This window comes from Callionymus lyra, chromosome 3 (assembly GCF_982586985.1).
Source record: "Callionymus lyra chromosome 3, fCalLyr1.hap1.1, whole genome shotgun sequence".
Taxonomy (NCBI): domain Eukaryota; kingdom Metazoa; phylum Chordata; class Actinopteri; order Syngnathiformes; family Callionymidae; genus Callionymus; species Callionymus lyra.
In genome coordinates this window covers 40,670,181-40,688,303 of record NC_141820.1, presented here as the reverse complement: position 1 = coordinate 40,688,303, position 18,123 = coordinate 40,670,181, and the positions used below count along the sequence as shown (strand labels likewise).

Sequence of the window (18,123 nt, the reverse complement as noted above, 5' to 3'; positions counted from 1 at the left end):
CTTCTAATAATGTCTGTCTATTTGGTCTGAGGTTTGAAAAAAGCTTGACAAATGAGCGATTTATCACTTTTATAGTGTAAACACATCATTCCTCTATCGACGTAATGCACTGAAGGAGCGAGTGGCACTGTGCCAAGATGGCCGCCCTGTATACGCACCGCTCTAGTGGACGGCAGTAGTCGATGCGGTGTCTAAGTATATCTGTCTATGGTCAGTACAGGATCGGGGCTTTTTTCACGTGGTTTGTTTTTAAAATCTCAAACCAGATAGAAAGACATTATTATAAATATTTATAGTATTATAAAATTTAAAAAAAACATGTATTGAATATGATGAATTTGATACAACAAATACCGTTTAAAAATAGGTCCAGAATTCAGCGTCAAACGATGCCATCCAATGGCTGAACTAAAGAACTACGGTTATAAACATTATATATTATTCAGAACAAAGACTTGTTTATTTTAGTGAAGACGAAATCACTATGTAACTACTTAACAACCACCTTCTATATTTCTGGTCCCTTTAAGCTTAAGTATAGTTAACAAGTGCGTCAAAATAACACTAGACGTAAATGTCATGAGATACTAGTATGACGAGATTCCATGTCAGGAGTGTTGATGATATTTCAACAATAGATATTATAACAGTATATATCATATACATTAAGAACCAGTTTGAAAAGAGCGATTGAGGGGGCACCCGGATTTGAACCAGGGACCTCTTGATCTGCAGTCAAATGCTCTACCACTGAGCTATACCCCCATGTTTTACCGTCAGTGTACTTTGTGTTTATAAACCATTACTGGTAACAGCTCAATTCTAAACCGGTGTTAACTAAAACTCTGTTTTTGTCACCGTACACGTGTTAGCGTTCTAGTGACCTCGTGATCATTTCACATATACTCTTAATTTATAACATTTTATAAAACTCAACCTAGATTCTGACATCAATCCTCAAAGTTCAGTGAAAACCAAGTTAAAGTCTGAGGTGTAATACACGCTTAAAAGGGGGGTAGGTGGAGCAGAAGGGCAAAAGCCCACTTTGTTGACACACCCAAACTGCGCCTGGGGTGTGTGCTGGAGGCTTGTATTGTAATGTGCCGGACTTCAACTCCACCGACACAGCGGACGGACATCGGGTTTACGTGGACTTGTTTAGACCCACAAACAACGAGCGGCTCCAGGCGAACCCTGATCCACACTCCGGTCTCGTGTCGGTGACAGTATGTCTGTTCGCTCCAGGACCGGATTCTACCGACAGGAGGTAAACAAAACCGCCTGGGACGCCCCGGAGCGCTACCGGGAACTGAAACAGATCGGAACCGGAGCTTATGGCAGCGTGTGGTGAGTTATTGGGTTTGAATGGTCGTTCTACAAAAGTGTTACAGAACTTGTCTTCCGTGGAGAAACTATCACCATAACTCCACGCTTGTGTATCTCTGTCTATCTGACCGCATAGAATCAAATAGTCTCTCTCTGTTATTTATTTTCGAAACCCGTCCTAAGGATTGGTGTGTACTCTTCAAGTTGAACTGTGTGTGGGGGATGTTTCTCCACAGCTGGCTCTGCAGGGCCTCACATATAGAATTGAATGGGGGTCAACAAAGGCACCCACCCCCAGCTTCATTGTTATGAAAAGTCAAAGACTTTAAGAGCTGCTTTCTTTCAAGCACAGAGTATATTGAGCTTAAGTCCACAGCGGAGAAAGGCTTTAACTAAAGCTGCACAATTGTTTAATCACATTTTCAATCACAGTTCTGCCTGGGACAGACGGGCCGGAACCCAAGTGGCCATCAAGAAGCTCCATCGTCCCTTCCAGTCCAAACTGTTTGCCAAAAGAGCCTACAGAGAGTTGCGACTATTGAAACACATGAAGCATGAGAATGTAAGAGGTTGAAGTGTTTCCAAGTTCAAACACCACAAGCTAAAAGATGGTCCTCTGCTACAGGTGATTGGTCTCCTCGACGTCTTCACTGCTGAGATCTCCCTGGACCGGATTCTGGACTTGTAAGCCTTCTTTCTGTTAGACATTGGGGAAGCAAGCTTCCTAAAGTTTCTCATAAAGTCCACTACTCCGTGACGAATGCTAAACATGAATATAATTAAAGTCCTGGAAGTCTTTGGCGGCGATCTTATACAAAATTAAAATTTATGACCGACCACAAGATGACTTCTGATGACATGGTTAATTTTTTTTATTGTAGCCATACGTAACCCAAGGGACGTCCCAGCACCCCTTAAAGAACTGACGCGTGTCTCTTCTGCCATAGTTACCTTGTGATGCCCTTCATGGGCACAGATCTTGGCAAACTGATGAAGCTGGAGAGGTTGTCGGAGGACAGAGTACAGTTTCTGGTCTACCAGATGCTGCGAGGGCTGAAGGTGACACGTTAAAAACATCTCATCTAGACTGACACCATATAAAACATCCTGATATTAGATGACTGTATGCTTCTTCTTTTACAGTACATCCACTCTGCCGGGATCATACACAGGGTACGTGTCCAACATGTTTGTGTGTTTCTGAATCTTTGTGTTTGCATGCATGCTGTCTTTTTTGTTGTGTGTGTGCTTCTTCTATGGTGTTTGTCCGTATGTGTGGTGTGTCTGTTGTTGTGTGTGTGGGTGGTAAGAATGATATGTTTAAAAAAAGTGTGATCTTCATGACGTGCTAGAAGAGAAAATGTTCATGACAAAAGACAATTTTAAATGTAAAACAAGGCCATATTACAAGGACAAATACTTACTTTCCTTTTTTATTTTCACCGCAGGACCTTAAACCAGGAAACCTGGCCATCAACCCAGACTGTGAGCTGAAGGTTTGTGATTTTCAAGACATTTCCTAGGTTATTGACTATGCGACTCAGTGCTTAAGTGTCTTGCTCCAGATTTTAGATTTCGGTCTGGCCAGACAGGCGGACGCAGAGATGACGGGATATGTTGTGACACGTTGGTACAGAGCACCTGAGGTCATCCTCAACTGGATGCACTACACACAGACAGGTAGACAACCACTAGAGACATGAGTCCAGGTACAGTGGTCATCCTGTATTTATTCATTAATTTTCTCCTCAGTGGACATCTGGTCAGCTGGTTGCATCATGGCAGAGATGCTGCTGGGGAAGCCGCTGTTCAAGGGCAATGATCGTATCCTTCTCACAGCCAGCAGGGGGAACTAAATCAGCGGCGTGCGTGTTATCTTTCCTCAGGCCAGTAGTTGGAACCCTGTTAATGTATCTGGCTTATAATGCTTTAACACAATTAAAACAATTGAAACCTTGGACAGAAAACCCGCCACTAGTAGATATGGGTGTCTGTGACAGATTTTAGTCACTTCTATTAACTTCCAGTAAGTTCCAAGGGTTAGTACCTGCTAACACTTTGTCCAACTAACATGAAAAATGTTAGCTTAGCGCCATGGTATTTGATCGTGATATTGACATGAGTTGGCAACTGAAGAGCAACATCCACCCCTGAAACCCACTTAATTGTCAGGTAGTGTTTGACCATTGACCTCCTCTCAGATCTGGATCAGCTACGAGAGATCATGAAGGTCACAGGGACTCCTGCTTCAGACTTTGTTGTGAAGCTAAAGAGTCAAGACGTAAACTCTCGCCTACAGTCGACTGAAGATAAGCCATCAAGTGACTTGTTTCTGCCCCACAGGCCAAGAATTACCTCAGAGGTCTGCCCAAAGTGCCAAAGAAAGACCTGAACACCATCCTGTCCAAAGCTAGTGCAAGCGGTATGTCTGCTCTGGTTCCTTCTGTGCTGACCATTATCAGTCCTGACTTGTCCTCTTGTCATCAGCTGTCAGTGTTCTAGAGAAGATGCTGCTCCTGGACCCGGACGAGCGGGTCAGTGCCTCAGAATCTCTAGACCTTCAGTTCTTTGCTGAGTTCAGCGACACAGAGGAGGTGACAGAAGCTCAACCCTACGACCAGACAATGGACAAAACCGACCTCACACTGGAGCAGTGGAAACGTAAGTCTGTTTTCAGGTCTGGAGGAAACGTTTGATAATAATTTAAATGGTCATATAAACAACTCTCACAGCTGCTTGTCCCAGAGTTGACAGATTGTCAGCAGCATAGAGACATCAACTTTTGTCTGATTGAATTTTGATGTTTAAAAACAAATTAACGTTGACTAGGAAATTCAATAGTCCTTTTCAAAGTGGCGTTTTTTCTCACTTAGAGATTTATTCTGGCCAACCATGTCTTTTCATGCATGTTATTCCTGACTTTCTCAGCACATACTTATCTTGCCAGTATATTTTTTACTAGTATCTTTAGCTTTATTTCTTAAATGATTTCCTTTGTGTCCTCAGGTCACACAATCACAGAGATCCTGACATTTCGTCCACATAAAGACTCCAAAGAGACGTCTTTGTAACGAATACAGGTTATGGTCAAGATGGTCTGACTTCTTTTGTCCTGAATGTTTGTTGCATTTGATAGTTTGAAATTGACTTTTTTTTAAATAAATCTTGAGAGTAAAAATTGTTGGAGGGCAGTTTTTAGGTGACAGACTTTCTTTTTCCCATAGTTACTAAATGTAATGCAATATAACCTAATCACACGGTTCAGGACCAGAGGAGAGAAATCCTTCCAGGCTGTTTTTCCTAAGCTTTGGAACGATCTTCCTCTCTCTCTGCGCTTGATGGAGTCTACTGAACATCTTGAGACATTTTTATTTGTGCAGGCTTTTTTTTTCTTGATTTTCTGGAACTCCTGTGTTGTTCTCAGTATTATCTTGACCTTTAAAGTATATATTTAAATTTAGTTTTGTTTTGATTGTTTAAGCGCTTTGTGACCCAGGTCTGGAAAAGCGCTATACAAATACAAATTACTTACTTAAAAATCAAATTTTACTCAATTTTAACGGACATTAAAAATTTAACTACAACCTGCAACTTTTATAATTCATCAAAACTCTATATTATGGCGGCCCTTCCTGCAGTCCTATGACGTTTCATTTTGACTTGACGGATGTACGGAATCATTTTGAAAAATGGATCATGAGATGGCATTATTCGTTGGACATTTATAAATGAAATCACTTTACTCAAACACTTCATTATGACACTGAAGCCAAACAAGACATGTAAAGTGTCATTAGTAAGTCGTTTTTATTAAAATAAATCTGGGATGTTCTGGAGTTCCTTTTTGCACTTTTCCATCTTTATATCAACACTTTCCAATTCTTCAGCATCGCGGTGTCAGACGCCATACTTATTCTTTAAAGCTGCGACCAACACGGTTTCTGAGCCAGCGCAGAGTAAGAAGTCAAATATTTCTCTGAGAACTGCATAGAGAGGGAATGTTATGAGAGTGATTGACAAGGTAAAATAATTGACTTCAAGACGCTACCTTGCTTTTCTGACGAGGACATGAACATGACGGCCATGTTGAATCGCTGGATGCACGAAAGGTTCTGAAGAATCTCCAGTGTGACACTGGCCGGTTCATTTCTAGACATATCACATAAAAAATTGAATGGAGGTTAAAAAAAGAAAGCTAAATATTAAGATGACGAACACTCACTTGATGTAGAAGTTATGAAGTGTGTCGAGGATCTGGTTAAGAATGTTAGGTTCGAGGGAGTTCTGGAAAATGTTAGCAAAATCCTCCGGCCTCATTTGCTGCGTAAAGACGAGATTAAAGGGATAAGTACATAAAGTGATTGATAGATAATGATAAATCCATTAAGATGCTGCAGGTTGAGATATGTAAAAAAAAAATATTTCCATCATGGCTGAAGTACTAAGAGTTCAGAAGGAAAAAAACAAAACCGGCCACTGACCACAATTCGCCCATTTCTGTGAAAATCCCTTATATCACTGGTGGCCCATACTCTGCATAGCGACAAAACTACAACAAACATGTGGAAGTTTTATACTGTGTGTGGGAGCGATGGAAAGTTTGAATTCAGCAACAAAACCCTTTAAAGCATGAGCACAAATTTAATAAGACATAAAAGGAGGAATATTTAGATTTTGAGGCTCACAGGAGAGAACAAATAGAGAACAGCCTGAGCAACTACATTTAGACCAAGCCCTAGCCCGTATGAGGTTAACGGTCAGAAACCAGAAATAATTAAATTTCATTGGATTAGATAACCATCCTTTTTCAGTGGTTGAAGACACCTGGTTTCGCCTACTGCTCCATCACTTGGAGACCTGCTGCATGCTAACGTAAACTTGCTTAAACTGTGGACAAATACAAGAATAGACTCTTGACTGTCAAAGCAGACGTACTACTCTACCTGGAATGCTCAAAAAAGTTGGTTTATCTGTTAAAAATGGGCCATTTTACATAAAATTCCAAAGATCCATAATATTAATATTATTTACATATGTTTATTAAAAGTAAGTAATGGTTATTTCTAGAGCGCATTTCTAGAACAGGGACTTAAAGCGCTTTAAGTATCACAAGCAATAGACACAGTTTTTTATTAATTTAAAATTGAATTTTAAAAAGTAAACTGTTACAATAGTCGTGTTGTACTAGAGACATGTCTTTGTCAAACACAACACTCAGGTTTCTCAGGCTCAGTTTGGCAGACTGGCCTAAGACACTGACTCAACCCTGGAGCTTTATCATCGGGCGCAATAACCAGAGTTTCAGTTTTTATAAGACAGCCAAACAATATTTTCTTTGAATTTTCACAACATATTTTGTTTATTCAGAAAGAAAGTGATACTTTGGTATTTTATTAAGTAAGTTGGGATACTTAAAATAAACGTACATTTAACTCACTATATAATTCATTACTTTATATTATTTTATTGATCCAAATCTGTCTACAATATTAACTTGTTCTCTCGAGGGATTTGGTTATTGTGATCTTTTAAGGAATGCAGTAGCAATCATTACTAAATAAAAAAATACAATGCCAACCATGTGATCGTTATATGTGATCGGCAGCATCAAACCTGAGCATTCTGAATATGAAATAACACAGACGACGAGGAAGTCACGTGACTTACACACATGTAGGCATAGACCATCTCCGGCGAGTTTCTGATTGAGCGGAGGTCGGCCTCCAGCTGAAAGCGGTTGCTAGGAGGAGGGGGAAGAGCTGTGGACAAGGGAGGTCTAGCCGGTTTGTTCTGTGTCTGAGGTCTAGCCAGTTGGTTCTGTGTCTGAGGAACTGTGTATGAAACCCTGAAAAAAAAAGTTAGAGAAAGTCAGACGATGTCAATTGAATTATTCACTACGTTAATTTCCAATTTACCGATCGGATGGCTGCAAAGAGCTAGTTTCATCTATCTTGATGATCTTGGCCCTTGGTGATGTGGCTAGCTGCAAAGAGCGGCATTCCTCCTGCGACACTTTCTGGACCAGCGACACGCTGGGCTGACAACTGACCTCCTCGATGTCCAGCCTCCTCAGCGGCTTCTGAGCATCAAAATACCATTATCAGCAACAACAAAAAATGAAGAACCTAAGCTCGACTAAAACTGCTTTAATGTAATATATGAGCACTCACCGTCGATCTCAGGCTTTCCAATTTGTCGACAGGCTCAACGGTTCTTTTCTGAGAGTCTTCCAAAGTTTGAAGGAGTCCACTGGAGTCCTGAAGCACATTAGGTCAGGTCTCTGCAGTCATGTGACATACTCTTGATGAGGAACTTACAATTTGCAGTTTCCGGAGTTCATTAAGCGCCTGCTTGTTTCCTGGCTCCAGTTTCAATAACTGCTGAAAGTCTGCAAACACACCTCAACTGAAGAATCAGAGGACATGAAACAGAAAGTTTTTCACATCTCACCTGCTCTTGCTTCCTCCAGCTTCCCTAATGCCAGTCGGGCTGTTGCTCTGCGGGCGAAGGCTTTGGAATAGGTGGTGTCCAGAGCGATGGCTTGGGTGCCGTCTTCCTCCGCCTCTTTAAACCTGGACAGGACCTGTTGTTACATCACTGGGCCAAGATGCATTTATCAGTGAATGAGTGCTGACCTGTCCAGTTTCAAGTAGGCCATGGCTCTGTTGGCGGGCAGCAGCTGGTTCAACTGGTCCGCTTCCATTCCTCGACTGTAACACTCTACCGCCGCCTCATACTTTCCCTCTTTGAAATAAGCATTTCCCTGGAGACCACAAACTGTCTTATCAAGTTGGCTCAAAGTAAAAAATGGAAGAGTAGAATAAAGTTAGCTTGTCATGGTCACACAAGTTTTGAATGGATTCTTTTGTCAGCTAGTAAGCAAACATAATTCCGGTACTGCTCATCATTTGGCCCACCATCGGTGTTTATCCTTTTTAATTCCTTTTTCAACATTCTTGAAATGATTCCATCATTTAACAATACATGTTTGAATAACCAAATTTAAATGAACAATTAATTAATAACTTTAGGAAATCTGTTATTAAACTTCTCTCAATGATAGTTATGAGAGATATACTTAATTATTATTTAGTGTAATTTAAACTGTTAGGTGTCTGACACTATAATACAATACAGTTTGATTACATTTAAAAGTACAGCAGACAAAGGCGAGAAAATGAAGCGCAATGACCACATGGGGTCACCATTTCACCAACAAACAACTGTATGACTAGCATAGCACTTATACATAATTTATTACGCTCGCATTAACCATTATTCTTCATAAAATCACTTATAACCCAATTATATTTAATATAAGGCCTAAGGCCAGGTTGGCTGCAGTTACGTGTAAATAACAATAAAAGTGAAAAGTGAAATAGAAGTAGAAAATAGAAAATATAGAAGTAGTAAAATATAAAACTGAATTATTTTCTTTCTCTTCATCATATGCAATATAATTCAAAAGTGACAAGTAATACTATGATGCAAACACTGAAGCATTTCATAATTCATAATTCATTTAATTCTTAACAACAATTAAAATATATATTCAGCAATTAAGATTGGGTAAATAAACAGAATCCTACTCTGTCCTTCTGTACGACTGCTTCCTGTCGTCTTTGCTGCTCATCCACCAGTTGCTGCTGCTCAAGGTCAATGGTTGAATTCTCCTGAGGCTGTGGCACATCAGCTCGGTCAGCAGGAGCCGGACGTCCAAGTCTCTGCCAGGACAAGAGTCATGTCACAGAGAAGAAGCAGGTAGAACAGAAGCTTCTCCCAAACACCTCTTTGATCATCTTTGCTTCATTCTGGGCTTCCAGGTTCCCTGGGTCCAGCTGAAGAACAGTCTCATAATCTACAATAATAAAAGAACAAGACTATTGAGTGAACAAAATGAAAAAAAAAAAATTGTTACCTTCCAACGCTGCTTCATAATTCTTCATAGCGAACCGGGCAGCTCCTCTTCGTGCAAACGCTTTGTAATAGTTGCCGTCCAGAGCAATAGCCAGGTTACAGTCGGCCTCTGCCACTGCGAATCTGTAAGATAAATTATTTATGTGGGGGACGAGATACATGCGAAAGTGTGGAAAAATAAATGTAACATGTACATCACAGATTAAGACAAGATAAAACATTGAAGCATTTACTGAGAAAAATCACTTTCTCTAAAAATCTCATGGTGGTGATGAATTCCCCTAAAATGTCATCCAGATGATTTATTCATGTTTCATTCTTTAAATCATAATGTATATCTGATGCGACTACTAGAATTTAAAGTGATTGTTAACTGGAGTCAGAATTCAAATCTTTAGGACAAATTGGATTAAAGTCCTTTAGTAAAATGCATCTATAACAATACTGAGGAAGTTTAACAGGTTGTTAAAGTCTGAGCGAGTCATTTGTACAATTTGATGATTTGGGCTGTTCATGGCTCGGAAACATAGCTGTGTGGGCCTGTATGAATTGAGGATTGCTTTCTTTTGTGACCCCAAATAATCTGGAGTTCACTTATTCATCAGTATAAATTAGTGCTATCAAATAACAATTCATTCATTTATCAGTTTAATTAAACAAAAATCTTTGAATTAATCACATTTAATTGCAATTTTTTAAGAAAAAAACTAAACGTAAATGCCCACTTTTGAAATAAACAAGTGCACAGTGATCTGGTTTAAGGAGACTCTGAACTTTTATTAGCACTGCTAGTAAAGATTAAACTAAAATTATTTTTTTTAATTATTATTATTATTATTAATTGAAAATAATAGTAGAAGAAAGATATAATATATTTATCTATATGTATACATTAACTTATTTAATATATTCATATCAGATAATATAAATAATTAGATAATAGTAGAAAAAAAGTGGGAGTGTAAATAAAAGCAGAGGCCACTAAACAAATACATAAACACTCACTTCCTGAGTCTGTAGAAGGCCGTGGCTCTGTTTGTGGGAAGAACAGGGCTGTAGGGGTCTGCGTCCATTCCTCTGCTGTAACACTCTATGGCCTCATCATATTTCCCTTCCTTGAACAGCCTGTTGCCCTAGTGATAGATGAAAAGTATAATCTGAGTTCAACAATGTTTTCGTTCCATGTACTTAATTCTTAACTTGCTTTTTCCTTTTCAGCCAGAGCTTTTTCTTGATCTGCCATTTCGGAGTCTGACTCATTTGACTCTGAAGGACTTTCTTCTTTATCCAGCTCTGCCAGGGCCTTGTCCTGCAACAGAGGAGGCCTTAATCAATCAGTTATCCATTTTATTTCATTTACTTCTTCATATATTCTCATAAACCACATTTTGAAATTACTTGTTTAAGAGCAGATGAAATGAAAACTCATTAAAAAGAATAATTCCAAACATAATTAGAATGTTGTTTTATATAGAATCTAGAATAAATCAATGTATATGGCTTGTATACTGACAGGGTTTTTTGCAGGTATCAGCAAATTTGATTTAATGCTTTTGAAATGCTTTTTTATTACCGTTTTTTGTGCCACTTAAAATATCATATCCATGTCCAACGGCAGATAATTTTACACACACACACTTAAAATTGTAAGCATTTGATAATGACCATTTTTTAGAAGTTTAAAAAATTTAGTTCAGCAGGTGTGATGGTGACTGCAGAAGTTAGGTTGCTGGTCACTGCAAAAAAAATAAAAATAAAAAATGTTTCTTGCCTTAATTGCCAATTTTAGACTGTCTGCATGTGTGATTTCACATCATCGGGCTGGGTATCAGTTTCTTAAATCGCTTCGACTTCCTTAAGAAGGTATAGAATCTGTTCATTTTGATTAAGAATATGCTCTTGAATAATGAACATAGCTCAACTGTGTTACAATTTACTTATTTTTTTCATTTTAGCAACAGTTATATTCCATGCATGCTCTGCATGCATAAACTGAAAGGGAAACCAATGTGTTGATTTGAGTGTCTCTTAAATTAATCTTGGACGTCTATGGTCTTTAAATTGAACTACTTACATTAAAAAAAAAGGGGTTAAGCCACGCCCACTGAAATTAAATCTTCTTTTCTATAACCATACTCACTCCTGCGATTGGTCAAAAAAAAATTCACAACTCGACATCAATCCCAGAAGTCTCAATTTCCAAATGGGGCGTGATTAAAGATGGCTGGAGGAGGAGCCCATTATTTTTTAAATCATCGGCGCTACTCTCGTAACGTATCCTTCGCAGAGATTTCAATTGGGGGGAAATAACTTCAAAACGGAGCACCGTAATGATTAGGGACTTGCAGAATCTTGGAAAGTAAGACTTCAACATTTGAAACTTGCAAGTACATGTTTTACATGTTCATGTATCCTGGGAACAACTGTTTCAGTCGGACGTTTATGCTGCATCATTACGTTGTGTAGTTCGAGCACCTGAATCCCTCGTTTATCACCATCAAGTCCGATTTGGGCGCATCTCATCTTGATGGTCTTTACCAGTTGATTCTCGGCAGACCATCAAGATGAAGTCAAATTGAAGTTTGATTTTCCTTTTCCTAGAAGGCTACTTCCTAAATTATAGGTAGATGTTTATAAACATTTTAAAACAATCGTGAAAAATTATGATGCATTTTTGTTTTATCAGGTTAACATTATTTGAATTGCCTCTGAACATCTAAATTGATGCTTTTTCATGCTTTGATTTTCAACAAATGTACGATTAATACTAAAATCGGAATCATAACCTAACAATATGATTCTGTCATCTACCACATCAAACTTGTCCCACGATTGATAATCGCTGGATTTAATTCTTGAAGATTCCTTTCCCGCCTTGGCGTGTCCATTTTCTGTGGCGACTTTCTTATTCTTTTCTCTCAACTTTGATTTGTAGTCCTTGTTTCTCACAGGTGGAAGTTTCTTCTAGAACACAAAAGAAAAATCATAAGCCAATGGAATTAAAACAAACAAACTCTTCGTCAAAAAAGTATTCCATGCTAAACTAGCTTTGAAAGGGTATCAATACAGTACTAACTAATTGGGAAATTATGTTTTTCAGAGATGGAAAATATCAAAATACTTTTACTCGCATTACTGTAACCAAATAGTTCCTTTCATTAGATGGTTTTAAAAATTAAACATTAATTTCTTTGAATTTCTTGAAGAACTTAATTCTTATTTTAAACCAGATCTGTTATTGTGTAAAAAGGGAAAAAATAAATAAAATGATTATCTAAAAAGGAAAATAAATCAGACAAGTTTTCAATGTATAATGGGAAGAACTGGCAATAAGTCACATGAACGATAGGAAAACATCTCTAAAAACATTTAAGTGTCATGTTTGAATATGTGATTATATGGGGTTTTTACGTAGGTTGAGATCTATAACTAGACCTTTTTACATGACAACAACAAACTGTTCATCCTCTTCTGTTGTTCCAAGTAAAGATTAGAAAGTAGATTAACCCAAGCTTTCACTGACGTCTTTCTCTTACATGCGTTTGATCATACAGGCCAATTTTTTTTTTTGTAAAAAAATGGTGGACATTTGTCGGATCCGGTGTAGGTACAATTTCGGTCCCCCCTACAATATCGGTCCCCCCACTTCCTACGTGATGACGTCACACGCGTCATATGCGAACGTCTCTTTAAAATATTTTTTATGGGTTAAAGAAACGTCAACAGAACGTTTACATGATACTTTTAACCACACATAAAACATTTATATTGACAAAAAGACGATCTTCGTCAACATAATCCCTTTCCGTTCTTTCATTTCCTGGTCTGACGACACACGTGACTTTGAGACCAACGGAAGGGTCCGTGCTACATGTGACGAAGGCGCTGATTGGCTGAAGCTGTTTTACTAATAATAAAGCACAACTGTATAATGAAATAAAAATCATTCGAGTTCCGAAATAATTCGCTTTTCAAAAAAAAAAAAAAAGTTAGAATATTCCCCTTTCAATAACTTGTCTAACTAAATAACACAAATAAATGACAGAAACAATGATAAAATGACAACAACATTTAATAATTACGGCCTTTCAGTATATTCATGAGCATGAGCATGTGGCCTCTAGGTCACAACACTCAAAGAGTGTGTAACGGGTCGTTTATTCGCCTCTTCATGGAGGTGCTGATCTATTTTTCCTTTATTAACTATAGTCTTACTTCAACTGTGAAGTGTCTTGAGATAATGTTGTAATGATAAGACACTTTAAATAAAATTGAATTGAAAGCTTGTATTTTCTTTGACTTGAAGAGGCGAATAAACGACCCGTTACACACTCTTTGTGTTGGAGCGACGGAAGTGTCGTGTTTTGATCGTTTTATGAACCATTGGTGGTCAGACAGTTTATTACTGTTTGTTGAGTGTTGTGACCTAGAGGCCACATGCTCATGAATATACTGAAAGGCCGTAATTATTAAATGTTGTTGTCATTTTATCATTGTTTCTGTCATTTATTTGTGTTGCAGTGTAAATAAACAGACTTAACTGTAGAATTGTACGTATTATGCAACTGGAATAATCAGCCTAAACATGTTTCCCCATTGTTCTACAAGCCCGTTTACAATTGAGAACAAAAAGCAATATAGGAGGGTATATTCCAACAGTATTATGAAGAGAACAAATCTCAATAGTGTGAAAATTAGAAAATGTTTATTGCCAGTAGTGTTAAAAAAAACAAAAAAAAATTTGTAGTGCATACATTATACAAATATGACAATTAAAAAAAATGACTTTTTCAATAAAGTGGGCATATGTACATTTAATAATTGATTTAATTGATTTTAAAAAAATCGAAACCTAAATAATTACTGAGGTGTTTATGATCCGAACTACAGACAAGTTATTGAAAGGGGAATATTCTAACTTTTTTTTTTTTTGAAAAGCGAATTATTTCGGAACTCGAATGATTTTTATTTCATTATACAGTTGTGCTTTATTATTAGTAAAACAGCTTCAGCCAATCAGCGGCTTCGTCACATGTAGCGCGGACCCTTCCGTTGGTCTCAAAGTCACGTGTGTCGTCAGACCAGGAAATGAAAGAACGGAAAGTGATTATGTTGACGAAGATCGTCTTTTTGTCAATATAAATGTTTTATGTGTGGTTAAAAGTATCATGTAAACGTTCTGTTGACGTTTCTTTAACCCATAAAAAATATTTTAAAGAGACGTTCGCATATGACGCGTGTGACGTCATCACGTAGGAAGTGGGGGGACCGATATTGTAGTGGGGACCGAAATTGAACCTACACCGGACAGAGACAAGATCTAATGCAGATCAGCCTCCATTTACTGTCAAAAAATAATGTGGTTCGTCCCTACACTGATTTGTACATTTTTAAGATTATTTTTATTTTTATTTAACCATTAAGTGTACTTTTAGAAGTATCCACACAGTGCTGTCTTTAAGTGTTAAATATATGAGGTGTTTTTTATATTTCTATATGCAAGTCAGTTTATAAATAAGTATGTGAGTTTTACTTCATTTCGAACTCGAGTTTGCACTGCTATTTGCTGACATCAGGCAGCATCCACTGAATAAGCGACAGCCCTTTCCACCCAACCATCCTTGAGCATGGCCTTGACAGACTGTGACACTTCATCAAGAGTTTTTGATGTTGATGCTGCGGGCGGTGGATAAGTTGGCCGGACCCAGAGCCTCCCCACACCCTCGGTGTTATCTGGGGCTTATTTCACGAGTCGGTGTCGGTTCCGACGGCACCTCGCCCCCTCCCAGTCTTAAATGACTTAACGAAGGAGGTAAGATCTTCAAGGGGGGCACCACAAAAGACCCACTTTCCCATACAAGCTTTTAGTGCTTGGTCAACGCTGGACACAGAGCCGGATTTGGGCTACCTAACCATGCCTCCCCTCAAAGAGTCGGTTGCGGCACACCTGTGCCCCTCCCTTTCTGTGGAGAAGCCACAGCTGTAGGGAGGCTTGTAGGCTAACAGCTAGCTTAGCTGAGCAGTCCTACAAAGTGGCAGGTCAGTCGCCAGCGCTGCTCAATAACATACGTCTGCTCCAAGCATATTAGGCTTTACTTCTCCGTGAGTTGGAGGGCAACGCTACACCAGAGATGTAAGTTGAGCTTTGCAAAGCTATAGACATCTGCCTCAACATGGCGAAAGGAGCGGCCCAAGATGCAGGCAGAGTGATGGGGTTTTCAGTAGTTACACAGCGTCATTTGTGGCTGAACCTCGCCAAATGTCAGAGAAGTAGAGTGTGAAACTCCACAATGGTCCTGTGGTCGACCCCATCACGCACACGTTTGAAAGACAGCAGAAGGAGTCAATGGCCCTTCATAATATCATGCCCCGCCGGGGGCATCTTATGTGAACTAAGATGAAGTGTGATGTTGTTGATCTAACCGTGCCATGCCCGAAATAAACAATTCATTCATATGAGGGATAGGAACTTTTGTTGTTATCGGCCGGACTACTTTGCCAAGGTGGGAAAAGGAAGGCAGTGCATTCTATCAACGTTGTCAGATAATAGAGGCAAACGAAGGATTGATGACATGGCAGAAAACGTGTCGGAAAAGCTGTCCGCAGCATAAAGAGGGCAGCTTCTATGCACTCCAAATAGATGAATCGACCGACATCGCAAGTCTTTCAAGCCTGGTGCTCGGAGAACGCATTATGATGTCTTCGTATTTATGGGGTTGGAGGTGGGCTGCAAAGGTTGTTGAGACTTAAAAGTGGGCCCTGAGTTGGAAAAGGTTGGGGACCACTACTCTATGGCGTCAGTGCACCGAGTATGCGCGCACACTGCCCAGAGCGGGAGATATGAAATGTAGTGAACTAACTAGTGATGTGTCCAATAGTGTCGAGGCTTTGAAGCGTGTCAAGTAAGCCAGGAAGATTTTCATTAAGCGTCTTCCCTCGCGGCTTCCTGCGCATAATAGGACACAAAAGGCAATGAGCTCCCCTCACATCTATAGATTTTGGCTGATTATTTTTCTAGACTTCTTAGCAACCGACAATATTTAGTCATAAACCTTTAAAAGAAAGAGGACATTTTTCTTTGAAGCGCTGATCCCTACGGAGCCGTGTTTGTTTGGAGAGTATTTATATTCTTATATAATTGACACCAGAGAGTTTATTCTGAAGAATGTACTACCTTAATATTTCTACGAATTGAATTCCTAAAAAGACACCTGATCATTCATCCAAGAGAATGAAGTTGGGTTTATAAAAACAGCAAAAATATATCTCAACAACAGTATGGTCTGTAATAGTTATACATATCTATAGATATTCAGATGTTTAACAAAATACAAACTAATATCTCTCTTCTAATCAAACAAATCATAGAACATTTTTGTAAGTAAGTAATGGTTCTTTCTAAAGTGCCTTTCTAGACGAGGGCCACAGAGAGCTTTAACATCAAGAACAAAACACACTTAAAATAGCATACTATAAAGGCCAAGACACATAAGACAAACACAAAAATCCCAGAAAATCAGGGGAAAGCCTGCACAAGTGTATAATATATTCTGCTCCTGAGTTACTGTTGCTAATCAGTTTTAATTAATTATTATTTATTTTTGTATTATCTTATTTTTCAGTATCAATTGGTTCAAGTCAGTCATAAAATGTTTATAGTTTTAAGTAAGGATTTCATTTATTTTTTAAACAAAACAAGAGAATGATCACTCAGATGGACGTCATGTCCAGACACATTTGAAATGTCCAGGCCAAGCATAAAAAATTAAATCTAAAATGTGGCATTTTTGGTGTGTGGGCTCAGCAACATGTTTCTCAAAGTACATGGCTTATGGCAAAGGTAAAAGTTATTTTGCAGAACAAGATGTTTCGTCATCAATGTGAAGATTAAATGTTCGAAGAATAAGAAAAGGTTCCATTTAATAATGCAGGTAAAAAGTCACTAAAATCCATCAAAAACGCTTGAAGAATCAACCATGATCACCTGGGACTAAAGAGAAATAAATTCCTGTGGAGATGATGGCATCACAGAAGCAGTCGTAGCAGGACTGGTCATGGTCAAAAACCATTTGGGCCAAAAACACTAGTTGAAAAAAAATGGAATTCATAGCTCGGATTTTATTTGGTATTTTAGTCTAATATGCCATTCAAAACACTTGAACTTGTAACTTTGACCCTAGAGAACCTTTAACACCTAAAGTTTTATTTTAAAACAGTGTTTCAAAATGCAAGACCTCTGGAAACTTTCAAGACCCGTACAATCGCCGAGGTAACAGTAATACTTACGATTTGTTATCGTTTTCTTGACTAACCTGAGCATCTCCGACTCCACCGATTCTCAGTTGCTCGTCTTTAGTTTTTATGTCAGTCTCCCAAGTCTCCAACTCCTTTATGAAACTGTGCAAGTCCTCGGCATTCTGCCGCATCTGAAGCTGTAACTCAACAGCTTTGTTTCCAGAAGACATGGTCTCTCCTTAAAGCAAAAACATATATTTTAACGTTCCACTGTGAAGTTAACACGCGTTTTCACAGCTAACACTATGTTAGCATTCAACGATTTAACCACTTTTTAGAAGGAAATTCGGTTGAGAACTCAACCACTGCCAATATGAATACATTGGGAGTACCTTTCGATTCCTCTCTGGGCCGAGAAATAACGCCGGAGATAGTTTGGCAATGAAATGTGCTGTTCTCACTTGTTTCTGTTTCTGTTCGGAGCCATGACAGCAGTGTCCCAGCAGCCTTTGCGACAAAGCGCCTGCGCAGTAACCACCATAGATTGTTAACAAGGAGAGAGCGCAATAACGTTTAGTGCTGAAGTGTCAACCGTTTACTGTTTGTTACGTCAGTAGAATACCCTTAAATACCGATTCTTTCACG

General features: G+C 38.7%; 2 protein-coding genes and 1 non-coding gene across 5 annotated transcripts; 1 reads left to right on the top strand and 2 right to left on the bottom strand.

Moving 5' to 3' along the window:
* Positions 1-693: 693 nt before the first annotated feature.
* Positions 694-765, bottom strand: trnac-gca (transfer RNA cysteine (anticodon GCA)). The gene has a single exon. It is a non-coding gene; the product is annotated as a tRNA-Cys (tRNA).
* A 321-nt stretch (positions 766-1,086) lies between these two features.
* On the top strand, positions 1,087-4,999 carry mapk12b (mitogen-activated protein kinase 12b). Its single transcript, XM_087788011.1, has 12 exons — positions 1,087-1,347; positions 1,759-1,888; positions 1,952-2,010; positions 2,274-2,385; positions 2,470-2,499; positions 2,775-2,822; positions 2,892-3,006; positions 3,079-3,150; positions 3,528-3,607; positions 3,670-3,748; positions 3,814-3,987; positions 4,333-4,999. Exons 1-12 carry the CDS (start codon positions 1,229-1,231, stop codon positions 4,395-4,397), a joined length of 1,083 nt encoding a protein of 360 aa, XP_087644137.1. The 5' UTR covers positions 1,087-1,228; the 3' UTR covers positions 4,398-4,999.
* A 115-nt stretch (positions 5,000-5,114) lies between these two features.
* On the bottom strand, positions 5,115-18,001 carry rpap3 (RNA polymerase II associated protein 3). Of its 3 annotated transcripts, none has more exons than XM_087788003.1 (17): positions 17,871-18,001; positions 17,556-17,716; positions 12,055-12,207; positions 10,448-10,552; positions 10,249-10,376; positions 9,245-9,366; positions 9,114-9,184; positions 8,916-9,050; positions 7,962-8,089; positions 7,777-7,898; positions 7,644-7,714; positions 7,497-7,583; positions 7,242-7,405; positions 6,994-7,171; positions 5,549-5,646; positions 5,375-5,475; positions 5,115-5,309 (listed from the first exon to the last, which is right to left on the bottom strand). In XM_087788003.1, exons 2-17 carry the CDS (start codon positions 17,706-17,708, stop codon positions 5,224-5,226), a joined length of 1,902 nt encoding a protein of 633 aa, XP_087644129.1. In that variant the 5' UTR covers positions 17,709-17,716; positions 17,871-18,001; the 3' UTR covers positions 5,115-5,223. The 3 variants fall into 3 exon arrangements, with proteins under 3 accessions (XP_087644129.1, XP_087644130.1, XP_087644131.1); XM_087788004.1 differs by having other exon boundaries at positions 12,055-12,204; XM_087788005.1 differs by lacking the exon at positions 12,055-12,207.
* Between the last annotated feature and the right edge of the window lie 122 nt (positions 18,002-18,123).